Genomic DNA, 27498 nt, shown 5'->3' on the forward strand with positions numbered 1-27498 from the left:
TGTGGATAGCACTTGTAAGGTAAAAAATATATGAAATTAATTATTAAATTATGATATATTTCCCTTAACCTCTTGAATTAGAGCAATTTTCTAAATTTCAGCTTTCCCCTACAATATTTACACAGGTATTTACCATACTTGGTTGTAAAGAAGGAAACCGAAGAAATCCAGAATCATCGAAGGAAGTTGTTTTCCTGCCATTTGTATACGCCCTCCTAAGTTCCAAGGAGTCAATTCAATATGCTTCTGTTTTACAATTTGTTGTCGCAGCAGGGGAACGTTTCAACATACCAAACCTTTATCCCCAGAGGATTATGAGTGATTTTAAGAAAGCGATTACAAATGCGTGTTCGGAAGTTTTTCCCCAAGCAACATTCTCTGGATGTTTCTTCTACTTAGGGCAATCGCTATATAAAAGAATTCATAGCGAAGGATTTCAAGCTTTATACGATTCTCCAGAACGACAAATTAAGATATTTACACATACGCTTCTTGCTCTGGCATTTGTTCCTGAAGCAGATGTTCCAAGAAGGCAACAGATTCCGACGGCTGATGGGCAAGAATCATCCTGATTTGTATTCCGCTCTGATACATATACAAAAAGAGCAAGGAGATATAGAGATTAATTTACTTGAATTGGTTATGAGCAGAAATTAATACTTTCAGGATTTTTTTGGTTCGGGAAAATACCTATTCGGGGAAATGTCCATTCGGGATCTGACATTCGGGGTAATGACCGGGAATCACACTCTATCACATAACCATGAATTCTTAATTGATGTTAATTTGTCAACTACGGGAAATACTTTCTCTATCAAAACTTTCTGAGACGTGATGACTGTTCCTAGAGATGGTGGGATATTAATACATCTATTACTGTTTTCTATTACACCATTTCCAATTCTCATTAACAGGTTAGAGAATTTTTGAGTTTCTTGTTGTCCTCTAAGCCTTACTCTCATGTTTATTGAAAGCTATAAACGCTTGATATTTGTCCACAAAAATGATGTCTTTATTGTAGCATTGACCTCATCAGCACTTTTTTCTGTAGGCACAACGGGAAAAGTTTGGCGGAAATCACCTGATAGTAACATTGTCACCCCTCCCATAATTGAATTATTATTTCTTATGTTCTTAAGTGTACAATCTACATATTCGAAACATTTTTATGGGCTGTAGTACATTTATCACATAGAAAGAAGAGTATCTGCATTTTCGGAAGAAGCTACGGCTAACGAAATTTTACCTTGGATTCGGCCGTCTCCGTTGCTGCTATTCCTTGCCTATTTCCTTTTCAATCAAAGATTAAAATATCTTCTTTTTTAAAATTCTACTCCTATTCGTATTAACTTTGTAGTATGTACTTTTTAAAATTAAAAAAATTGGAATGTATTTTTTTTAATGTAAAGAAAATAAAATTATATTAAATAAAAAAAATTTCCGTTCTGTTAAAACAATTTATAATTTAATTATTTTTTTTATCTAATAAATTTTACTTTCTCTTGCATTATTTTTTACCTAATAATTATCTGATTATTAAAATGTAAATAATCTTTTTTATTAAATTATTAAATCAATATATTTCTTTATAATTCAAATTTTGTATATTCCTAAAATGTATATATTAAATTAATTATTATATGTTAGTGTTTTTCAAATTTGGTTCTATTCTCTAATTTAAATTTTCATTTTGCAATATCAAAGGTACCTTAGAATAAGTAAATTATACTTTAAGATTATGTTTGTGTTAAATTTTTTTATCTTTTTTATTGTTCACTTTTTTTGATGTTCATTTCGAAAATTTAAAATATAACCTTTAATTTTTTGCTTCTACCATAAGGTCATTTTTTAATATTAATTGCGTAAAAATTTTTACTTGTTTAATATGTTATAAATTATAAATTTCACATTTTGTCATTCATGAAAAACTTTTTTCTAATAATTGTGAATTTTAGTCCGTCAATCTTGAAAAATTTCTTTATAAACAATATTCTTTACTATATTAGTTTTTCTTTGATCTCCTAAGTATATTTTTAGTGATGACCAAGATCGAACACGAGACAGTGCAACATAAAGTTGTCCGTGGTTAAAAACGTCTCTCCTAAGATCTATTCCAATTTTGTTAAATGTTTGTCCTTGTGACTTGTTAATAGTCATTGCAAACGCTATTTTAATTGGAAATTGTCTGCGTCCAAACTGAAAAGGGTACCGTTCATCACTATATAAAGTTATTCGATTAATAAAAACTATTTGACTATGTTTATCGCCTGTTTAGATTTTACATTTCAATAAATGATTCTTCAATTCTAAGATTTGTAGTCTTGTTCCATTGCATAAACCTTCATTTATGGAAAGATTTCTGATTAACATTACAACTGTATTAACCCTTAATCTTAAGGGGTTACGCCACCCTGAACGCATGAAAATCGGATGGTTTTTTAGAAATTTTTTTGACAAAACTGTTTGAGGTAGGACTTCTTTACATTTATTGATGCTTTAGTACATATATTGAGCTTTATAAATATAAAAAAAATTGTTTTTAATTAAAAATGTCGGAGATATAACTTTTGGTGTGGATCAATTTTTCCGGAGCATTCCTTGATAGTGTACATGATTGGCAGTTCAATTTTTGTCTGAAACAAGTAAAAGAACATTTTTCTTAAAAAGTGATAAATTTTGAACAGAGTGACGAAGACATTTTAAAAAAAAAATTTTTACGCAAATGGAAGCACTTCAAAAATTGACTTCCTTTTTGGCTAAAAGTACCGTATAAAAAATTGGATAAAAAATTTTCAAATTATTCAATAAAAAAAATCCTACGTCACTCTGTGGAAAATCTATTTAGGAAGATGTATATTAATTTTCAAGTCAATCGATTGAATAGTTTTTGAGTTATCGTGTACACTGTCTCGAAAATTGTGGTTTCGAGAAAAACGCAAAAGAAGAAAAAAATAAACTTTAGTGTATTATAACTTGAAAATTTTTCAACTTACTATTTAATCAGCAATTCCTGGGCCATAATATTCTTCTCCAAGAATGGAAGGGATACAATAAAAAGGACCCTTCCTAAATCATGAAAGGGCCCCCTAGACCATTCGACAATAGATAGTCGCTGCTTCCAGCAGCTCTCGGCGCGTCCCCACCGCGCTGACTTCTAATGACCATAACTTTTGTAATTAGTGAGACATTGTCTTCGAAGACATCTCAAAATATTCGTTAGAATATAAACTTTAAAATTAAGCAAAAAAAATCAATTTTTTGAAAATTTCAGGGTGGCGTAACCCCTTAATTCATGTGGTGGTAAATTTGGAGGATTTAATGTCTCTAAATATTCGGGTAATAGAGCTTCACCAATCTCATTATTATCGCAATTTTTTACAGTATTAATACTGGTATAAATTTTTTCTGTCGACACATCTAATAATTCAACAACCGATCTATTAATAGATCAGTCCAGACAATACTGTATTTAATACAGAGTTTTACTAATTCGCTGCGAGTAGCATTTTGTTTAACTGACAGTAGCTGTCGAAAATCGCCTCCAAATATCATTATTTTACCTCCAAATGGTCTATCAATGTTGATTATATCTCTTAAGTTGCGATCTACTAATTGCAAAGCATGTCTTGGAGCCATTGGTGCTTCATCCCCAAAAAAACGTCTACACTTTTTAAATATTTCTGCCTCTTTTGATTGTGCTTTTATAGACAGAGATGAATCGCTATAAATTGCAATGGGTAATTTAAAAGTTCTGTGAACAGTTCTACCATGAGGTAATAATGTAGCCGCAATACCAGTAAAAGCCATAGTACAAACTTTTTTCTTTTTACTTTCGAGTAAATGAATTAAAGTCGTGTAAACAAATGTTTTTCCTGATCCTCCAACTCCATTAATAAAAAAGCATTTTTTTGTTACAATTATCATTTATTTTTTCATCATCAACTGTTTCTAAAACAATATCTACTATTTCTTTTTGTTTCTCATTAAGATTATGATATTGTTTATTGCCAATTGTTTCGTGTTGTTCAAGTAACATCTCATTTTCAATATCATCTTCAGTTTCTATTATTTGTGGCATTGATGGAAAGTATGCAAGGCTAGAATTCTCAGCAATAAGCAATGTATTAATATTAATGTACGCCTTTCTTTGTGCTATATCTATAGACATTGTTCTTGAATAATCTTGAGATAGAGCATCTTTAAACTCTTCCCATATTTCTTCCGGTCTTATCGGTTGACAATGAATTAGAATTTTTACAAATAATTGCCTTAATTGTCTAGGCATCATCCAAACTTTTGCTTCATGCATAGCATTTTTCCACTCATCGTCATCTTCAATTAGTCCCAATGCTAAACACGTGGAAACAAATGAATCATATACCACAGCATCTACTGTTTTTAAATTTTCAAAACTTGGAGCTCCTTTCACTGTTATTAATAATAATCTCAAATGAAATAATTCAATTTGTGACGGGCTTACAGAATACATACGACCTAAAGTGTTAAAATGTTGCTTTCGTTTCTGCCAGGTAAAACTATAAGATAATTTTTTATTTTTTTTGAAATGTATAATGTAATGGCATTTTAGAATAAGTATAATTTCTAGCTGTTGGATCGCGTTGGTTTAAAACGAAATATTCTGTGAGTTCTGTAGAACGTGTCAATGCAGATCTAACTGCATTTTGATCATCTACATTTTCCACTATAACTGTTTGTTGGTTTGGCAAGTGAACTGGAAGTCGGTAAATTGTATGACTTTTTCCTTGCAAATTGTTGCTCAAAATTCGGCCACATGCTTCGGGTGGGCTCACATAACGAGTTTCAATATAATTTTTCATTTCGTCATGCTCAAATATACCTACTTCTTAATTGTCATTGTTTTGTGTTTCTTGAATCACTACAGCCGCAGCATCGTGTCCTTTATAAATGTATTTAAATAGATATTTTACTACTTTAATACTTGTAACTACTTCAACGTTAATGTGGCAATTTAAAAGCAATAGAAGTTCTTTATTGTGAGGTACGACATGTCCATTATCAAATTAAAATCCATCACAACGATTGTAAGTTTCCGTATTTTGTCGCCTGTAATGTGGATAACTGTCCTCATCCATATGCGTTTGATCATTAAATGCTTTAGGATAATTCTTTGAACACTTGCCTTTTTCATCTTAACAACAATCTCCACAAGGACCATGAATCATATTAGCAGCTATAATTTCATGTAACCGTTGATTTTCTGTTGAATTAGGAATCTCAGCTGAAATAAATTTATCTACAATTTCAGGTGTTGTTATTTTAAAATTTCTTTTTATTGAAAATTCATATTTAGTTTCTCGTTTGACTCTAGCCGTTATGAGTAAACGTCCTGTGAGCGTCTGCGCACGCATCTCTTCTTCACTTCGATCCGACGCTTCGACCGTGATAAAAGTTTCTCTCGAGTTCATCTAAAATATAACGACAGTTTAACGATAAATACTTGTGTTGTTATTTAATATATCCAGTCTAAAACTCCTGTCTGCTAACAGGTTATGGGCCCAGTCAACGATTGGTTGAACATGTCGACAATAGTTTTTCTACTTTATCCATTGTGGTTAGTTAAATAAATCGTTCGCTAGATGACACTCTTTTACTAACCTCATTGTTTTTATGATTAAAATAAAAATAAATAAAAAAAGTAAACAACGTTCGAACTTAACAAAAATATATTTAATTAAGGGAAAATTTCCTTTTTAAAGATTAATCTAAACGAATGTTTCAACTTCACGATTTGAATGTGCACATATTAAATTAATTTATTGAATTTACTAAAAGATATCTTATTTATAATTATACCAAACTTTGAATATATATTTAGATTATTTAAATAATTGACGTCGTTAAATAAATTGCTTCTATCGAACGATGGACCGGCTGTTTCGACGAAAGTTTTTACTTTGACGAAAAGTTACGTTTATTTATTTAATACGATATGTAACGAATTACTGAGAAATTCAGAGAATTTAATATGACAGGTATACATATTATTTTTATTTTTCTTTATATTCAAGACACACGAATCCGTTTTTCTGGGTTGTTTCTCTCTGATGGAATTGTGTTCATTCCTGAAGATTGATAACAACTAGATTTATTTTCGTTGCACCTGATAGTAACAGATGTGATGGGATAAATTCGCTTTTATTCATCTGAACATGTGTTCTGTTTTCGATGTTTTTAAAAGCAAACAATTGTTTTCTTAACTTTTGCTTGAAATGACGACTGTTTATTTTTCTTAAATTTTCATTTCGAAATTTTGAAATAAATTTTTTTTAAAAGGCAAACAATCACTCAAAAACGATTGGGATAGCTTGATTATGGAACTCAAGCAAGTGAAAAACAAGTCAAATCCAGAAAACGGCGACGTCGATACGAAAGCAGAAGCCGATTCAAATGAATCCTCGGTCACAGATCCCACCTGTAACGTTGCTGGAGGAGCGACGGGCCAAATCTTATCGGAAAAGGAGGTTGTGTCAGAAATAAATGATCTTATTAACGACATCAAGAAAAATACAGGTGATTAATAAAATTTATAATAAAAAGAAACGACTTGTTTACAATTGTTTATGACTGTGTATATACATAACGAATGGTTTAACGATATTTAAAGACAGTACGACTGTGTTGTCGACAACCTACATTAAAAATGACAGTTTTTACTTATTAAATTTCTTTTATCTGGTAGGTGTGTCACCAGTATTATCAAACAGTGGTCCTGGAAACAACAATGAAGTTGCTCGAGACAGTTCTGGCATTGCAAAACTCTCCTCTTCATATGATCCGAATCATTCCATGACAGCTACAAACAACAATCACGACAAAGACCGTAACGATAATTTTTCTGACAAAGAATGTAATAATAATACGACTGATAAAGAAAATAGTAACAACGACAGTTTTGACAAAGATAAGAATAGTAAGAAAAACGACAGTAATTTTAGCAAAGACGATAAAGAGAATAGTAAGAATGAAAAATCTAACGACGGTGATTTACTTTCTAAAAATGACGGTTTGACAAAAGACGACGAAGAGAATGCTGTTGGCTTCAGCAAAAACTTAAAACGACAGTTGAACGGTGACGTGAATTCGAGATGTGTTGAATTTAAAAAACTCGAGAATCGGATTGATAATAAAATTGCTCAATTAGAACAAGTTATGGACTCCACCTTATCAATGCATAGTAAAATGCAAGAGAGCATGAAGCAATGGTTCGAACGATGCAATTCTGACAATCAGGTAAAAAGACCTAAAATTTCAAACGATATTATAATGCCTAAAAATTTTAAATTAATAACTGTTCCCAATTTAGATATTAGTTTACCGGTTATTAATAAACAATCAATAAACGACCCTAATTCGACAGTTACAAAAAACTTCGCGACATCAAATAATAATAATTTTCTAAACGATTCTCACCTCCTCGCGAATCATGTTAAAGAAGCAATTAAAATCGAATTAATTGGTAAAGAAAGCGGAATTAAACACGATTACAAATTAAATTCACAATTAAAGTTTGAACATTTTTACGAATTTTTAGCATCGGAATTAGGAACGACAGATCTACTTTATGTAATAGACACGACAGTTATTCCTCCGGATGGATTAAACGATAAGTTAAAAGAAAAACATAAATTTAGAGTTCGAGATATTTTTATAAATCGTGTCGATAAAAATTATCTTACAAGAATTTTACATATTAAAGATCCGGTTGAAATTATTAACAAATTAAGAGAACTTAAGCACTGTGAAGTAAATTTAACGAGTGTAACTGTACGAAAACAACTATATTCAATCCAATTCGACGCGAAACGAGAATCAGCTGCGAAATTTTTAGACTGTTTTCAAGAGATTATTTTAAATTACGAAAATATTCAAGGTTCAACTTTATTATTAGACGAAGAAAAACGCGATGCTCTGTTTAATGCTATTATTAATCAATTACCCGAAGTACAATCAATCGATTTCATGACTAAAAACCAAACTGGTAAAAACTTAAATTATGAAACTCTAAAATTGTTTATTATTCAGGCAGAAGCAAACTGCTTACAAGTTGCGAACAAGAACCATCCTGGTTCAAAACCTACTGCGATGGCCTCAGTTCAGTTCGCTAATTCAAATCACCGAAAATGGGCCAACGAACGATGCTTTGAATGTGACGATATGGGTCACATGCAGATCGAGTGTCCTCTGAAGGGTTAGGGTCTACGAAAGTGCTACGAATGTCAAAAATTTACGACCCACAAAGCATACGAGTGTTCTCAACGACTGTCAAAAACCAGAGGTCTCACAAGTAAGTATTCCTTTAATTCAAACGAAACATCAAAATTCACTCCACATGACAAAATAAGACGACAGTTTAAATTTCAACCAAACCGGGGCAAAAAGCATTCAAAATTTTATAGACAGACTTTCGATAACAACAAATATTATTTTAAAAAGAACAATGACAGTCAATCCCAAAAACGATTTACTAACAAAAAGAACAGTTCACAATTTCAACAAAGACAAACACGAACGGGTACGAGTGAAACACCAAAAATAGGGTTCATGGAATTACAAGAGAATAAACCAAGTAAGTTACATAAAATTACATCTCAAGTAACATCCTTGTCAATGTCTGATTCTGTTTCCACCAGCGAAACCGAAAAGTTTTCGCCAGTTTATCTTTATAGTCTTTCAAAGAGCCATAAATTCGAAAAAGAAAATCATAATTATGTCTCTTTCATCTTAGACACAGGCGCGACAGAACATATTACGAACTTCCAAAATATTTTCGATAGATTAGATAAAACTAAATTAAACATCATTAATTGTGCCAATAAAAATAGTAAAGCCGACCTAATCGCGGAAGGTAAAGGAAATATTAATTTGATTTCAAACAATAACAAATGTTTGGAATTAACGAATGTAATCTATACAGATTCAGTTTCTGAAAATTTGTTGTCACTTCGACGATTGGCAGAAGCAGGCTACTCTACTCATTTAGACGACAAGTATGTTAAAATTTTTGATTTACAAACAGATGATTTACTTGCATCAGGTATTTATGAGAAACCTTATTGGTTTCTAGAATTTCAAATTGATAGGAAGAGTTTATATAAAAAATCAGTATTTTCAAATACAACTATACTAGAGACGAATGTAATTAACGAAATCCCTAAAGCAAATAACGAAATGATTGATCCAGATATAATTATAAATAACGAAAGTACAAATGACACTTTGAATTCGACTAAAAACGACTTGACGAATTACCTGAAGTAGATGTTTTAGACGAATTTACTCCTTTTTATGATAACACTTATAACGAGTTTGTAAAACAGAATAAAGCCATGCTTTGGCATGTACGAATGGGCCATGCGTCGGTTGGCTACTTGAAAAAATTACAAACATTATGGAAACAAAATAAAGACCTTCAGTCAGTAGTATTCGATGACAGTATTCTAAGCTGCGAAATATGCGCTCTTACGAAGCTAAATAAACTTCCTTTTCAAAATCAAAGAAATAGAGCTACACGACCATTACAGATCATTCACACAGATGTTATGGGCAAAATTTCTCCGCCTACACATCCTCATAGTTACCAATATATTGTTGTTTTTATTGATGACTTTTCACGACTTGCTTTAGCCTACCCTATGAAAACGAAAGACGAGACAGGTTTATGTTTAGAAAAATTTATCAAAAGTGCGCGAAATTTACTTGGAACTAACGAAAAAGTTTGCTATTTACGTTCAGATCAAGGAACTGAATTTATGGGTGGTTATACGAATGAAGTATTGATACGAGAGGGTATAGAACGACAGTGTGTCAATCCTGATACTCCTCAGCACAATGGAGTCTCAGAACGATTTAACCAGACGATACAAAAGAAAATTAGATCTATTATTTTTGACTCAAAACTTCCACCAAATATGTGGGATTTAGCGTTAGGAACAGCGATTTACGTGTAATTGATTTCGAAACTCCTTTAAAAATATTTGCACCAAATTTCCACTTTCACTTAAATCAGATAAAACGATTCGGTTGCTTAGCATATTGGTCAATAACGAGAAAACCCGACTCAAAATTTTCGGCAAGAGCTGTACGAGGTGTCCTTGTAGGTTACACTCCATCTGGTTACATCTTTCTCAATCCAGAAACCGGAAAATTCTTTGAATCACGAAATGTTCGTTTTAACGAGAAAATTGTCTATGGTGACAAATATAACAAAGATTCGATAAAAAATTGGCCACTTCCGGAAACAGGATTATCACTAAACGATTGGTTTATCAAATTCGAAAGTAGTGACGAAACAAATGTTACAGAAAATAAAAGTACACTCGTAGAAACGGAGGGAGATAAAATAAAGAAACGCGGAAGACCCAAAAAAAGATCATTAGAAACGGAGGGAGAAGAATCAAACGAAATTGCAACAAAATCAAAAATAATCAAAGTTACGAGAGAACCTTACGAAACGCGTAGTCGGAAAATATCCGATATTAGCTTTGCTGAGATTTCTAAATTCACGAATGTTTCGAATAGTTACATTTTTCCGAGTGTAGATGACGAGTTTATTAGAACAAAAAATAAAACAGACGATGAAATTCTTTTTTGCCTTCATGCTGAAATTAATAATGATCCGTTTACGTTTAAACAAGCGATAGAATCTCAAGAAAAAGACCAGTGGTTAGAAGCGATTGACGACGAATTGGTTTCTCTAAGTAAAAATAAAGTCTGGTCAATAGTAAATCGTCCCAAACTTAGTAAGAATGGTAAAAAGGCAAATATCATTGATTCGAGGTGGGTTTTTAAACGAAAGTATGATAATCCTGATAAAATTAAATTTAAAGCTAGGTTAGTAATCAGAGGTTTTAAAGATACAAACTCCTACGATTTGAAAGAAACTTATGCACCAGTTTCTAGATTGACTTTAGTACGAACAGTTCTTGCAATAATTAACTATTACGATTTGGAAGCGTGTCAATTGGACGTAAATCTGCCTTTTTGAACGGAATTCTGGAAGACGAAATTTACATGGAAATTCCAGAGGGTGTAGAAATTTCTCAAAATTTACGACAAACCAAAGTTTGTAAACTTCATAAAGCAATTTATGGTTTACGAGTTAGTCCAAAACAGTGGAACAAAAAGTTCTCTGAAGTTGCCCTTTCTTTAGGTTTGATTAACGATGATTACGAGCCTTGCTTATTCACTTGGCATTCTGGCAATTCGACAGTTATACTTTTGATTTATGTTGACGATATTCTATTAGCAAGTAATGACAGTACGAAAATGTTAGAAATTAAAGACAAACTGATGACTTCCTTTGAAATGACCGACTTAGGCGAACCTAAACATTATTTGGGTATGAATATTGAAAGACAAAGACATTCGAAAACAATGATTATTAATCAAGGAAGTTATATAGAAAAAATCCTAACGAAATTTGGTTTTGAGAATGAATTTCCGAAAAACACTCCCATGACTACACGACAGTTTGCAAATCGAGAACGAAAGGAACGAGAACAAGATGATAGTTACGAAATTTGCGAAAAATCTCTTTATATTCCATACAGAGAAACGATTGGTAGCCTTTTGTACCTATCTGGAGCAACACGTCTAGATATAGCTTACGCTGTAAATGTGTTGAGTAGACATCAAATTGATCCATCCGAAAATGAGTGGAATATGGTCAAACGAGTTTTTCAGTACTTAAAAGGAACAAAGGATTTAGGTCTTAAATTTATAGGCAGACGAAATGATTTTTTAGCTTATTCAGACGCTAGTTTTGCGGATTGTAAATCCTCTGTTTCAACTTATGGTTTTGTTATACGACTGTTTGGAGACACAATTGCTTGGAAAGCGAATAAACAAACATATGTTGCGTTATCCACGTGTGAAGCCGAATATGTGGCTATGAGTCAAGCTTGTCAGGAAATAATAGCGACAAACAAATCCTTGATGAGAATTTCTAAAGAAAGTTTTCTTCCGGCGACGCGTAGATGCGACAATAAAGCTGCAACAATTTGTGCTAAAACGAATGGTGGAAATAGGTTAAGACATATGACGGATGTTCATCAAGACTATGTTAAAGAATGTGTAAAATACGACCGTGTAGTTATTGAATGGGTCTCGACTAAGAAGCAATTAGCAGATATAATGACGAAGCCTCTTAGTTTCGAGGTACATACTCAACTACGAGACAAAATCCTTAACAACGACAGTTTCTAAATCAACAAATTGCTTTACCCTATATGACATTGTTTTCTTTGAATCAAATATTAAACACATTTATGATTTATGCTCTTGATTTATAGTTGAAGGGGTTAACGATTAGAGGTGATTCCATTCTACATCTCCGATTGACGACTGGATGATATTTCACAATGACAGTGCCATTGTTAGCCAAAGATGTCTTACCTAAAGTATTCCAGTTTCTCGAAGAAAAATGTGATCTCAATAAACTCAGGAATTATTTAAACTTATATTTTATATCGTTTGACGTTTTATTATCTAATTATTAGTATTTAAGTTTTCTTTCATATAAATAATATTTAACGAGTCAATCTCGGGAGGGAGTATTGAAAATTCATATTTAGTTTCTCGTTTGACTCTAGCCGTTATGAGTAAACGTCCTGTGAGCGTCTGCGCACGCATCTCTTCTTCACTTCGATCCGACGCTTCGACCGTGATAAAAGTTTCTCTCGAATTCGTCTAAAATATAACGACAGTTTAACGATAAATACTTGTGTTGTTATTTAATATATCCCGTCTAAAACTCCTGTCTGCTAACACTTTTCAAAGTAAATAACATGTGAACATGTGGTAATCCGCGTTTTTGATATTCAACGACATAAACGTAAGCTTTGACTTCACCAAATAATTTTTGTTTGACTATTATCTTAATGAGTTCTTCCTTTCTCAATTCAAAAACGCGAGCCACTAAATCAGGCCTGTCGGAAGCAGTTTGGCCATCTTACAAATTTTCAGTTATTTCTCCCCACTTTGGATTGCACGTCATCGTAATAAATAAATCAGGTTTACCAAAATTTCGTACTATGGTCATTGCATCCTGATAATTTTGTAACATATTACGCGGTGATCCAAGATAAGTGGACGGAAGAATAACAACTATTCCAACGCGGCTGTTTGTATCTTCTGCAGTTTTTTCTAAATGCTGTAAGAGACTTTCATATGTATCAGCTCTTAATTGTTTTTGATTGTATCTTTTTAACAAAAAAAATTCACAAAGTCAGCGAAGAAAATCAACCGATGCGTATTTATCAAACAACACCAACAAAACTTCTACTCCTTTGAAGGTATTTATTATTTTTATTAATATATATATTATTATTTAATTTCTAAATACTTTTTTTTAAAGAGAAAATATTTTATTTAAAAAAAATATTATAAAATTTTTAAATGATTGTTATAAAAAAATTATAATAATAATTATTATTTTAAAAAAACTTTAATTTTTTGTAGGTTTTGAAATGCGACGGTGTAACTCATCAAAAGGAAAGTGGTGGCAGAGAACGTGATGAAGACATCACCTTCGATTTGAGTTTATCAAACTTCGACTTGAGTTTATAAAATTTGTTTTACAGTGTTTCTACAAAAACAAAAAGGTATTTTCTTTCCAAACCGTAAAGTATTTTTTTAAAAAAATGACTTACCTATATAATTATTAATAATATTTGTTAAAACAATTTATTATCTTTTTAAAAAGCAAAAAATATGACACTGTTAAGTGTTATTAATTTTTTAATATTTAATCATTATTATATATTTTGCTTTCTGCGATTGTTCAAAACAATCTACTCTTTTTTTTGAAAAAAATATGACAGTGTTTAAGTGTAAAAAATTTAATATAAAATATTTTTAAAAAATTGTTTTTCTTTTTGCAATTTTTTTAATATTGCCTTTAAGGGCATGTGAACCATGTGAAGTCACAGCTTTAGAAGAAAAAATTCTTTGTACAAAATGTGACGTCATAACAGTTCAAATGACCTTAAATAATATAATAATTTTTTTTACTATTAACTTTTAAGTAATAATATATTTTTAATAAATAATATTGAAGAATTTTATATTATATATTAAAATAATATTATTATATTTGAAGATCAATATTAAAAAGTTTTATTATTATATTTGAAGGTTAATATTAAAATATTTAAAATTAATATATATTAAGATTAAACAAAACTATTATTTTAATTAAAATTAAAAGCAAAAAAAGAGAAGTCTGATTATTTTTTTTTAAGAAAGAAAAGATTAAAGAGAAAAAATAAAAGACTTACCAGAAGTATTTTTCTAAAAAAAATTATTATTTCTCACGCAACACATTTAAGTGTTGGTATTTTTGTATTATTTTTATATAATAATATATATATAAAATTGTTGACGAAAACAAAAATGTAATATCACACTCGAATCTTGATTTAACGAGTCTCGATATAACGAGTTCTTGATATAACGAGCTGTCAACTCTCGTTATAACGAGAAACATTTCTCCTCTTTTCCCCCCACCATTTCAAAACAAAAGCGAGTGTGAATAGAAATTTGTGAAAAATTATCAAAAAGGGCTGCCACCTAGGCCGGCTAAACTCCAAAATTGATAAATTTTTATAGTTATTTTCGTAACAAGGGCGCAATCACCTTTGCGCCCATGATGCGAACATAATTTTTTGTCCTAACTGCATGGAAAGTATGGCATTGAGGGCACGCACGATTAAACTCTCATATGAGTTAAAAATTAAGCTCTATATAAACATTATATTGAATGAAGTCTATAATGATAGAAGTTTTAAAATAGAAATAAAAAACAATGTATTCTGGAAACATAGTATTTATTTAGAACGTAGTAGTTAATAATTGAACAAAACTGAAACAGGAACTTTTAAAATTGACAATTTTGATAAACGAAATGGGAACAAAACCAAATATCTCATTATTTTTTTTAGAGAAAATAAAAAAAAAAATTGCAAATTTTTATAGACAAAATAAAACAAGTTGAAAATGTTTGCAGTTTTATAGTCAACATAAAAAGAAAGTCGACAATGTCGCATTTTAATGAAGAAAATCAAATAATTAACAAGTGGGCGCAAAATACTTTTCCGCCCGCTTCTCCCACTCCCGGGCGTAATGTGTTACTTTGCGCCCGCCTTAAGTGCCCGAAATGACATACTTTCCGTGCAGGTAGGACAAAAAAAATATTTTATGATTTTACCCTTAAAACAGTTTTTGTGAATTGCGATTTTTTTCTTTATGATGGTAGTTGTGACATCACCATAATATTACTTTCTGATGAAGAATTGAATTTGCGATACGTTATTGGACAATTTAGTTACTAGACAAATCAGATGGTTATAGTTTCTAAACACAAAAGAAAGAAATCACCTGATTGGTCCAGTCCAATATTTTATTGTCATAAGACTGAACCCTGCTCATTAGGGCTTTACGCATGCGTTAGCTGTCACTTCCCTTTAAAAATGTAGCCTAAATAGACTGATATATGTATTATTAATTTAAATTAGTGTTTTCTATTAATAATTTTAATTAAACAGTTTGTGATAAATTATTTAGTTCTATTTTCTGAAATATATATTGTTTAAAAAAGGTAAGTAATTCAATCATAGTTTGTACTTATTATTACGCGAATTTCAGTAACGTATCTAACCTATAAAAATAAGTATAAATTAGAATTTAATTTTATTAATCAATTTGAATCTCTTAATTTTTAATTCAGCTAATATATAAAACTGTTTTCTATGATATGAATGCTACTCTTTCAGGTAAGATTTATCTTATAGAAATATAAATAACTGTTGAGATGTCGACGCCAAAGAAAACTACTTCTGACCGGAAAATAAATTGTCTCTTCAAAGAGGAATGGTTGACAGATTCACTTTTTAAAGACTGGATAGCCGCAGATAACGACAAAATTTATGCAAAATGTCTTGTTTGCAAAGATTGCCCAAAAATATGTGTTAAATATGATGGCAAAAAGGCAATAAGCAGGCATGCAGAAACAAAGGATCATGTGACTGCATCGAATAGCCAAAAAACTTCTAAATCGCTAACAGTTTTCTTTCCAAAGAAAGAGAGTAAATTAGAAAATAAAATAATTTCAGTCGAATTAGCAAAAATCTATCATACTGTAAGACATGGGTTAAGTTACTTATCTGCAGATTGTGGTAATTAGTTTTAAATTAGTCAATAAAAATTATTAAATAAATAGAATTTATTTGTACATACAATTAACACTTAACTAACAACAATTTTTAAAGTTTTAACACAGTTTTTATTTGATGAAAGAAAAAAACTAATTAGAAATGTCAATATAACAAAATTTGCAGAAATAACACAATTCAAATTAATTCAAAGTTACAAAAGTCATGAGAAAAATGAGTCATAAGCAAGATTTCGAGCTTTAGTAAATGTCAATTGCTCTTCATCTGTAAAATTATTATTATTTTGAGTCCATTTATGTACTAACTAAGCAGCTTTAAAAACATCATGCATATTTAAGGATTCAGATTCAGCAGGTTCATCGAATTTCTCATCATTTTCAAAATCGTTTTCTTCTAATTCTCTTTCTACTGACAAATTTAGCTCTGCATGCTTGTTTAAGAGCTGTTCATCGTTAATTATTTCAAAAGTTGCTAGATTTTGTTCTTCTTCTAACTAATTATTCACTTCTGATGAAGAACATATTACTCCTCCAGGAATACGATTTATTAAGTTAATCAGTTCGTTATTCGATGAATTTATATTTTCGTTTACTAATTCACCACTTTCTGGACTAGATTTCGGAATAATCTTATTCCATGCGTTTCGAAGAGTTTTTGGACTTAGAGAAATCCGAGCTTCTTTAAGAACGTTCATGCTATCTAAAATAGTCCACTTTTCAACTGACTCAACAACTTCGTTATTGGTACTATGATCATTTAACAATATTTCCCTTAAAAATGCTGTCTTGTAATGCCGTTTTAGAGCTGAAATAACGCCTTGATCCATTGGCTGGTTTAAACTGGTGACATTTGGAGGAAGATACATAATCATGCACTTGTCGTCGATATCATTTAATTTTTCTGCCGATGAATGTGTGGGAGCGTTATCCAGTAGAAGAAGAATGCTAAAAATAAGAAATGCGTCAATAAACTGTAAAAAATAAATAATACTAGAATTTTTCATTTAAAATATCAATTACCTAGCGTTAGGTTTCAAGTCTCTAACACTTGTTAAGAAAATCGTTTGAAACCAGTTAAGAAATATTTTAGAATCCATCCACGCCTTTTTTGACCTTGATAATGTAAAGGTAACGGCTCGTTTGTTTTAAAACACCTTGGTTTTACTGATTTACCAATTACTAAGGGAGGAATTCGATGACATCCAGTTGCATTAGCACATACCATCACTGTAAAGCGATCCTTTACTAGTTTATGGCTTGATACTTCTCTCTCATTCGCTAGAACCAATGTTTTTTCCGGTAATGACCTGTATTGAAGTCCTGTTTCATCGGCATTATAAACATTTTCCAATTCATAATTATTGTCAATTATTGTCATGACAAAATTTTCTAAATTCTGAAACAAAGTTTTCACTGGCTTCTGCATTTGCTGAAGCTTTTTCTCCTTTCGCTTAAAGAGTCCTAAGACTATATCTTTGTTTGAAATTATCGAGCCACCCATCGCTAGCTTTAAAATAACTTTGATCTGCAGGAATTTGCCCGTTTTCTTTTATCTTCTCATAAAAAAATTTAGCTTTTTCGTGTAAAAGTATTCCCGAAACTGTTTCTCCAATTAATCTTTTCTGACATTACCACGCATAAACTGTTTCTTCCAAATTTTTAAATACACAATCTTTAATATGTTTCCATTTTCTATTTTCACTAATTTCTTTAAATTTTTTATAATAAATTTCTGTTTTCTCCTTATTTTTTAGAATTGTAGAAACCGTGGAACTGCTAATTTTATATTCTTCACAGATTTTATAATTTTTTACACCTTTATCCAATTTTTGCAGTATTTCAATTTTTTCTCAATCGTAAGTGAGTTTCACGTACTTTTCTGTAAATAATTAAATATCATCAATATTATCACTTGTAACTCACAGAATATAGTTCTAAATTTACAATTAATATTCATTGATTCATTAATTATTTAATATTTATTAATTTCAAATTATTGAATGACTCACTAAAAATAAAAAATTTTCAACATTTATTGATAAAGTTTATCAAACACTAGAATAAAATTTATTATTTTAAAAAGTTTTAAAAAACTTAATTCTAAGGTTATTTAAACAATAATAAACAAATATAACAAGTTGAGAAATCCAGAATTTTTTGACATTCAAAATAAAAAATTAATATTAAAAAGAATTGTTTTTTTATAAATTATATAGTTTATTTGATATTGTAAAATTAATTACGTTTCAAACTTACTGTATTAGTAGCTGCCTCCATGATTCAAAAATTTGTAAGCATTTGACAGTTCATCTTAAATTTGAAACACATTCGCGCTAAACATTTGCGCATCGTTATGCACATGACATTAATTGCAGTTACTTACCTTCACACAAATAAATTTCCTAGAAGTGGGAGCCCCTCACGCAGTCGTAATATCGAGATTTTCTGATCCCTCCTCACTTCACGTTTAATCAAGATTCGAGTGTATACAAATTTCTATTATTTTCACAAAATAATAAGAAAATAAAATTCTTTTTGAATTAAAATTTTTTAGAATTTATATTTTTTTAAATAATTATTTAATATTTTATCACTATAATAAAACAAATTTTTTACCAAATTTTTATAAATAAAAAAATTGGTAAATTTAATTTTTTGTGAAAATTTTTTTGATATTTGTGTTATTCAATAAAAAGATTATTTATAGGAGTGTAACTTTCATAAAATTTTTAATTAACTATTTTTCAAAGTACAATTTTTTTCCTATAAAAATATAAATATAATTAATAAATTATATATTAAAAACTTTAATAATTATTTTAAAAAAAAATAAATTATATATTTTTTAAAAAAATGTTATTAATTTGTTTTTCACACACAACGAATTTGAAATTGTTAAATTTTTTCAATTTAAAAATCTTAAAAATTAATTATGAATAATTTATTGTTAAATAAAAAAAATTATTTCTTTGCTTTTTCGAAAAAATATTTAAAAATAATATAATTGATATTTTGCAGATAAATTTTTCTGTTTATTCTGTTTAAGTGATTGATATTTTAAAAAAATAATAAATATTTTAATATTTTAACTCAAACTTAAAATTAATTTTTAATTCTTATAATGAATTTTATTAGGAGAAAATTTTTCTTAAAATTTTCTTTTAAATATTATAAAAATTATTATTAACAATTGAATTTTTTTGTAAAAAATGTTATTCTTTTTAATAAAAAAAAATTGAAAATTAATTTTTAATGTTTGTAATGAATTTTATAAAGAGAAAATTTTTCTTTAAATTTTCTTTTAAATATTATAAAAATTATTATTAACAATTGAATTTTTTGTAAAAAATGATATTTTTTTAAATAAAAAAAATATATTTTTGTTTGTTTATATATTTTATATATACATTAGTTATTTATACATTTGATTTAATAATAATAATTATAATATTGTAATATCTACCTATATTACAAAAAGATATCGCCGCCGCCGCTGTTTTAAGATTCTGTAAGGGCGTCCTACCCAAAGGGGAAGTCAAAACTTATGTCAAAATTAACCTATTTTTTACCTATAGGTCAAAAAGAGGATAAATAACGGCCTCACATTACGTCAAAATCTATGTCTAATTTGACCTATTTTTTGACCTGTAGGTCAAAAAGAGGATAAATAACGGCCTCACATTACGTTATTATAGGTCAATTTTGAGGGCAGTTTTGACCCAGACGTAAAAATTTGACAAAGAATTCCCGCTACCCTCAAAATTTAGGTCAATTTTGAGGGCAGTTTTGACCTACACATCAAAAATTGCCAAACAATTTTCACAACCCTCAAAATTTAGGTCAATTTTGAGGGCAGTTTTGACCTACACATCAAAATTTGACAAAGAATTCCCGCTACCCTCAAAATTTAGGTCAAGTTTGAGGGCAGCTTTGACATAGACGTCAAAATTTGTCAAACAATTTCCGCGCGCAGACTTAATGATGAGGTGAGGTTTGGCATCTGACCTAACAATGTAAGGTAATTTTAAAATTGTGTTTGCTCTTACACCTATCATTTTGACGTTATTTTGACGTTTTATTTTTACTCCCTCATTTAGTTACGTCATAATCTATGTGTAATTTGACTTTTATTTAACTACAACTTAAAAAGGTACAATAAAGGACAATAAACGTATCTATGATACGTCAAAATCTATGTAAAATTTGACGCCTTTTTAACCTATAGGTTAAAAAGGGTCAAAATATATGTCAAAGTTTAATCTAATTTTTGACATATAGATAAAAAAGGTCTATAACGATTGTTACATTACGTCAAAATCTATGTGTATTTTGTCATGTATTGTATGCAATTTATTAAGATGCATTGATATTAAGAAAAAATTACTTTAAATTTATAAAAATTAAAATAAATATAAAAATAGAGATAGGGGGTTATATATATATATATATATATATAATTAAATTTAAATATTGTTCATGTTGTTTTTTAAATATTCTTTTAGTATTCTAATTTAACATTTTAATAATTTTAACAAAAAAAAATACTTTTTTTCTTATAAAATACATTAGTTTCAAAAAAGCGCGCGCTATTTTTGCCAGGGCCAATCTGGTGATCTGTTTAACTAAAGGCCAATCATGTGATTGCTTTAACAGAAATAAGAGGTTATATGCCACATGACATAATAATCCTTTTTAAATTGCATTATTAAGTGCAATTTTAACAACAAAGATTGTACAAAATTATACTTTTTAAGAAAGAAAAAATAAATGCGTTGTAATGAACAATTTTACATATAATTTTATATGCTTTTAAAGCTAAAAAACTTTTTAAGGATTCGACTTTTTTTCGAGAGCCATTCGAGATATTTCGATTCTTTTCATGAGGTGCATTTTTTAAGAAAGGACTATCTTTGTTTAAAAGAATGTTACGATAAACTTCAGTTTGCTCAACTGTAAGAAAATTTTCGTTTTTTTTACAAACGACAAAAGTTGATTTATTTATTTTATTTATTTTATTTTTTTTATTTTTATTTATTTCTGGTCCCTCGAATATATTCTGTGTTTGTTAAATGATTACACGTGGAAGAAGAAGGAAGATTCAGATCACTAAGAATTTTGTTTCCAAAGTGGAGAGTTATTTCTCGTATTGATGCCATAAGAACCGAATTAAAAATCACTATAAACGTTTATACCATATACTGTAATGGAACCCATACTTTAATTTGTTTCGTCGAATCCTATTAAAAATTTTTAATTTTATAAAATTAATTATGAGATTTATTCAATTAAATTTACTACAGTTTTAATCAGCATGTTTAATTTTCAAAAATTGAAAATTTTTCCAGTAGTAGGAAATTTAAAAATGACAATAAAATAAATCATGTATGTATCGGTCTGTCCGAAATATTTTGTCCTGTAAAAACCCAAAGACTGATTAAAAAGAAACTTGACAGTCTCTTAGGTATTAGTCTATCTTAAAATCTTAGCCATTTCCGATTGAAAAATATTTAACAAAAGTTATAACTATTTTTAAAAAATATGAAAAATTAAAAAAATGCATATTTTTTAATTTTTGAAGGATTAGTGTAACACTTTGTAGCTTAATTTTTTAAATAAATATTTTTTAGATAAATTGTTATTATCAAAAGAATATTAATAATAAAAATTCAATAAAAAAATCAGTATTAAAAATAAAAATCTGAATCAGAGATGGACATAAAAATCACATCAACAAAGTTTACTAAAATACAAATTAAATAAATCTTTACTGAATTAAAATATAATAAATTCTCTTACCGGAATTAAATAAATTATTTATAAATAGCACACAGACAAATTAATACTTAAATTATAATTGAAATTTTAACTAAATCAAAAATAAAATATTTTCTTCGGAGGTTGGCGACAAAAGAATGAATGAAAGACAAATCTTCGTTGCTTATTTAGTTGTCACCTTAGAAACGATCTTCATTTTTCTATTTCTTCAACAAAATCAAAACATCCAAAAATAATCAGAAACTTCAAAAAGCATTACATAATAGAACTGATCACTCAAAATTTTATTTCGTAAATATTCGGATAAATCTTCAAATAGAACAAAGTTTAAATGGAAATATTAACTTACAAGTTTAGTAAGTTCAGTAAATTAATATAAATACTTTTGTCTTTATTTTGATATTATATTTAATATAAAATTGAAGATTTTATTAAATTAAAAGTCTATTAAACGTAAATATAATCAAATTAAATTTATTTATATTGAAAATTTTTATCAAATGTAATTGAAAGTCCTGAATAAAGAAACCGGTTATAACATTTTTAAAACAAAAATTATTGTCCAATAAATCAAAAATTAAATATTTTTAAGTTACAATTTTTTGAAAAACATGTTTGTAATCATCATACAAATACGAAATCCGTACAAGAAATTAGAATTTTCATTTATTTTAATTAAGAAGGGAAAAATTTTAAGTCTCAAAAATTGTAACCTGTTTTTGGATCGGGACCCTCAATTTATTAGAATTTTGAACTTTGTCCATTGGAATTAATATTATCACTAAAAACAAAATAAAAATAGTAAAAATACTCACGACTGTAAAAATGCTTCGATTTTTGGAAAAATAATGCTTCTACTTTTTCTGTGAAGTATTTTTTTAAATTTTTGCTCCACCTTGTTTGGTAATTCCCACGCCAATGCTGCTGTCATTCCCAAAACTAAGTCACCTTCTCTGCCATAAGCTCCAATTGTCAAACAATAAACCAGCTGGAAAATTAAAGTTTCGAAAATATATGTCTGGTAAAAATAATGTTTAAGAATAATTTTAATCTGATGTTATGTTTCATTACAACATTATTTATCTAACTTAAAAACATAAAGAAAGAAAAAAAATTTTTATTAATTTTTATTTCGTTACATGAATAATAAAGAAAATTATATTACCTGAACATTACTTCCTCGAGGAAATATCAAATACCGTTTTTGTCTCGATAATGATCTTGATGCATTCAATTCATTTTCATTAAATTCTTCCGAATTAATTAAAGGAAACGTGTAAAATTTGAAAACTGTTAAAAACCAAATAACTATAATACTAATTCTGCTGGAATAACATGTTGTTTTGTAAAGTCTGTCAATCAGAATAATTATTCTAAAGTAAACTAAAATTATTTAATTTACCTGTGTTTATTATTTGTATACAAATTTAATTTCGAAATTTCCATTTCTGAAACTAAAAAATTATTTATTTATGGATGAGCACTTTTACAAAATAACTGCAGAGCATACGAAGAATTCAGGAAGACTAGGAAGTTTGTAGAGATTTTATAACGGGGATTGGCCACATATTTTACTTTTCATCACATGTTGACATTGACTTCATAATTGTTTCAATAAATATGTATAACATCTCTATGGTTTTCTATATTTATTTGCCAAGTCATTCTGAGAATTCATAATAATTTAAACTAATTTTTCCAATTTCATTTGAAAATGCACCACTGGTGAAGTGCTTCATCAGCGTTGTCAACAACGGGGTGATATTGAATGTCAGTACGAGTACAATTACAAGACATAACGTAGGCATGTAGACAATTTCCTATTCTGACAGATAGTACATATTCGGATGTTTGCACTTAAACAGTCGGTTTGAAACATAGTAAATAAATGTTTTTTAAGATAATGTATGTATATTGTATACTATATTAAATATTATATTTAATTTTAATGTTTCTAGATATCTTAACGTTTAAATGAACAAAATTTTATTTCTAAAAATATTTCCAGAAATTGCTTACTCTAATAAGAAGTAAAAAAGTAAATTTTAAATTTATTAAATAAATAAAATATATTTTAATAGGTAGGGGAGACCGGGGTTAAGTCAGTCGTAGGGTAAATCCAGTCACTAGCAATTTGACGCTATGAACTCAACTTAATGGTGTTCCGCAGTGATCGCCTTTTTAAAAACGGCTGCTCAAATGTATACTTGATTTGAAAATGATTTTTCTTCCAATTCGGGTTTGTTTGATTTCAAAAGCATTTAATTTAATTTATTCTGAAACGTGCTCTCTAAATCTGAATTAGTGCGGATTCGTTTACCAATTTGAATTAGTAACATTTTTTACTAATTTTTAGTAGTTTTTTACTAATTGCAAGTAGAAAATTATTAATTCAATTAGTAGAACGTATTTTTTACTATTTCAAATTAGTAAATTTTCTGCTAACGATTAGTAAAAACAGTTACTAATTCAATTAGTAAACGAATCCGCACTATTTCATTAGTAGAAAACTACTAATTCAGATTTAGAGAGTGAGGAATACATTCAGGGTAAAGTCGGTCACGTGAAGTCAGGGTAAAGTTTATCACTTACTTTAAATATCAAATTTAGAATAAAATAATTTTACCTATTATATTTTAACAATAATAAAATTTTTAACTTGTTAAATACAAAATTGTATGTAACTACATTTCTTTTTCTCTTAATATAATGAAACATTATTTAAATCCATAGTTGTAATTCTTGAAACCTATATTTATTATTTATTAAACCAATATTTATCTTTTGTAGAACTCATAATTTATCAATAATAAATAATACTTAAGAGGGGAATAAAACGAATTTTACTATTAAAAAAATAAAACTGTTCGATCTTGAAAAAATCAAGTGACCGGATTTACCCCGGACCCCCTATAAAAATAAAAGATTATTTATTTTATCTTTTGTAAAAATCACTAAAAAAGTAGGGGAGAGGGCCCCAAGATGGACATTTCCTATAAAATTTTTGTTTAAAGTGACAGCATCTTCTCAATTTTTTTATTTTTGTTGTTTGTATAGACGAAAATTTTTATGCATATTTAAAAAATAAAACCAGTTTTTTTTCTACTGCGCATATCACCTGAATTTTTTGTCAAAAAAAGTTTTATTTCCGATTTTTCTCAAGTCGATAAAGTTATTTAAATTTTTGATTTTAGATAGGTATTTATCGTTATAATATTATTTATTTATCATATAATAATATTCTAAAATGATTTTATTATTATTTTGTTTGTATACAATTTTTTTCTGGGTTTCAAAAAATGGTGTCATTTACCCTAATAAATTTAATTTATTAGGGTAATTTTTAATAATTTTTTTAATAATTTTGTAAGCCTCGTAATTGAGATTTTTTATTTTTACACCGCCATGGAATGTAGAGCTATCGTTAGAGAATTCGATATATCGATATATCTTAACCTGTCAAATTAAAGTTAAATATGTTATTTTTTTTTTATTCTCAAGTTATAAAATTAAGATTTTTAATAATGTTATTCCTAGTAAATAGAATAAAATTATTAAACATTAGTTTAAAAATTAATACAGGATGTTTATCTTTAATTTACCACACTTTAAAGTGATTTTTAAGAAGGTGTCCATCTTGGGGCCACTTTTTTTTTGGTCAAAAATTTTAACAATCAGAAAAAATGCTATAAAAAATGTTTAAGTTCAAAATAAAATTTTATCTCAGTGGCCATAAGTTACCTAATAAATTGTACTTTCATTTAGTATAAAACATTTTAACATATCTTATTCGGTTTGGATTTTAGAGCCATCAATCGAAGAGATGTCCATCTTGGGGCCCTCTCCCCTATTATTTTAATTTACATGTGCATATAATAACAAAACGGTCCAGACCATCTTTTCTAGGTTGACTAATATTTTCTAGAATTCATCTAGTTATTCTGTAAAGTATTTATACTTTTCCAACTGTCTAACAACTAGTTGCCTGAAGGGTTACAAATGACAATAGACACAATATAGAAAACTTTCTAGAAACAATAATGAATCATATAGTACCTAGAAACTTCCATGACAAATTTTCACACAGGAGGTAATAAGTTGTAAAGTTGCGTCAAAAATTAGATTAGATTTTAACCTACCTTCAAAGTCTATACTTCATAATAGAAAGAACTATCGTAATCTTAATAACTATGTTTCAGTCAATAAAGTTGTTATAAAATGACATCTATTTTTCCAAAATTCGATTAAAATTGAACATTTAAATAAATTAAAATAAATTAAAAATTTTAAAATACATTTAAAAAATTTTAAAAATTATTCTTATTGCTTGAAAGAGAACAAATTTTTAAAAACTGATTTGTTACGGTCCGAGAAAGGTTAAGGGTAGTTTTCATTAAATGGTTAATTAAATAGAGATGAGTAGCTGATTAGTCAAGTTGATAAGTCTTGACGTTTATTTTTGTGTGGATTAGTGTCAATTTATAAGAATTAAGGGTTCTTGTTAAATAAGTAATGCATATTCCCTGTTAAATAATGGATTTTTATTCAATGTTGTTATTGTTTATTGTTAAACAGGTTGATGATGGAGGTTTTTAAAAAATTTTCAGTTCGTTAGCTTAACAACACGACTATTAATCTTTATCACGTACAGTTAATTCATAATTTTTAGAATATATAAGACCTATACAATTACACCTTCACAATATATAAGACCTAAAATGTTGGAGAAATTAGTTTCCTGCTTATGGTAGTTTACTTTAAGTGATAACAAATGGGGATTATTGCTGCAGCAGTTTAGCAGTGACAATATCATTTATGAAGATAGACTTTTTAGATGTAACTTTTCTAAGATTTATTTTTGTGATTTTAGTTAATTGAGTTGCACGAATAAAATTCTTGTAAAGCGATTTTCAATGCAGAATTCAGTGATGAAGACGATGTTGTAAATGGAATTGCAATATTTTTAATATTACGGGTTTTGTGAATGTTTTTTTAAAAAAGTACTCTTGGGGTTAGTCAGCCAACGCTAAATTGTTCGTCTTTTTGTGTTGATTCTATTAGTTTTTTTAAATGTTTTTCCTTTTTTCCTACTCTAATTTAATCCTACTCTAACAAGGACAACTACCTTGTTATGTTTCACTAATTTTAACTTAAAGTTAACCGACAGATTAGCTTAGTCGGATAGATGCCTCGCTTGGCGGTCGTTTAAGGACCAAGGTTAACTACCCTTGGTTCGCGCCCATTTGGCTTGGTATTTTTCCGGCACGTGAGATAATCTGAGCGGGAGGTTTGACGTCGAGGTATAATGATGTGCACTGTCGATTATTGTCCGGTACACACCACTAAAACTCGACTGTCGATAAACCGGTTGTACTCAGGAGAGGTTTTCTACAGTTTCCCTCTCTACTGGCGAGAAAACCCATTAGACGGGTGGTCCAGGCAAATGCGAGTACTTCTAATTTTCAAGTCGCTCTGTAGGCGCAAAATTTAGTATTTAAGTTTGTCAGGGAAAA

General features: G+C 28.8%; 2 protein-coding genes across 3 annotated transcripts in view; one reads left to right on the plus strand and one right to left on the minus strand.

The window, feature by feature from the left end:
* Positions 1–12830, plus strand: part of LOC122498818 (probable serine/threonine-protein kinase clkA) — a 56114-nt gene extending 43284 nt beyond the window's left edge. The window contains exons 2-5 of the mRNA XM_043606752.1: positions 6316–6552; positions 6722–7272; positions 8065–8326; positions 12333–12830. Of these exons, the coding sequence (XP_043462687.1) occupies positions 6354–6552; positions 6722–7272; positions 8065–8235 (921 nt within the window). The 5' untranslated portion in view covers positions 6316–6353 and the 3' untranslated portion in view covers positions 8236–8326; positions 12333–12830. The remainder of the gene's footprint in view (positions 1–6315; positions 6553–6721; positions 7273–8064; positions 8327–12332) is intronic.
* The window catches only part of LOC122498823, a 32978-nt gene extending 9462 nt beyond the window's left edge, over positions 1–23516 (minus strand). The window contains exons 1-3 of one of the 2 annotated variants that reach the window (XM_043606764.1): positions 23388–23516; positions 23151–23310; positions 22801–22973 (exon numbers count right to left, since the gene is read on the minus strand). In XM_043606764.1, coding sequence (XP_043462699.1) covers positions 22801–22973; positions 23151–23310; positions 23388–23431 — 377 coding nt within the window. In that variant the 5' untranslated portion in view covers positions 23432–23516. The remainder of the gene's footprint in view (positions 1–22800; positions 22974–23150; positions 23311–23387) is intronic. The other variant, XM_043606765.1, reaches the window with a different exon arrangement.
* Positions 23517–27498: the final 3982 nt, after the last annotated feature.

Source organism: Leptopilina heterotoma, unplaced genomic scaffold, assembly GCF_015476425.1.
Source record: "Leptopilina heterotoma isolate Lh14 unplaced genomic scaffold, ASM1547642v1 Lhet_16, whole genome shotgun sequence".
In the NCBI taxonomy this organism is placed as follows: Eukaryota; Metazoa; Arthropoda; class Insecta; order Hymenoptera; family Figitidae; genus Leptopilina; species Leptopilina heterotoma.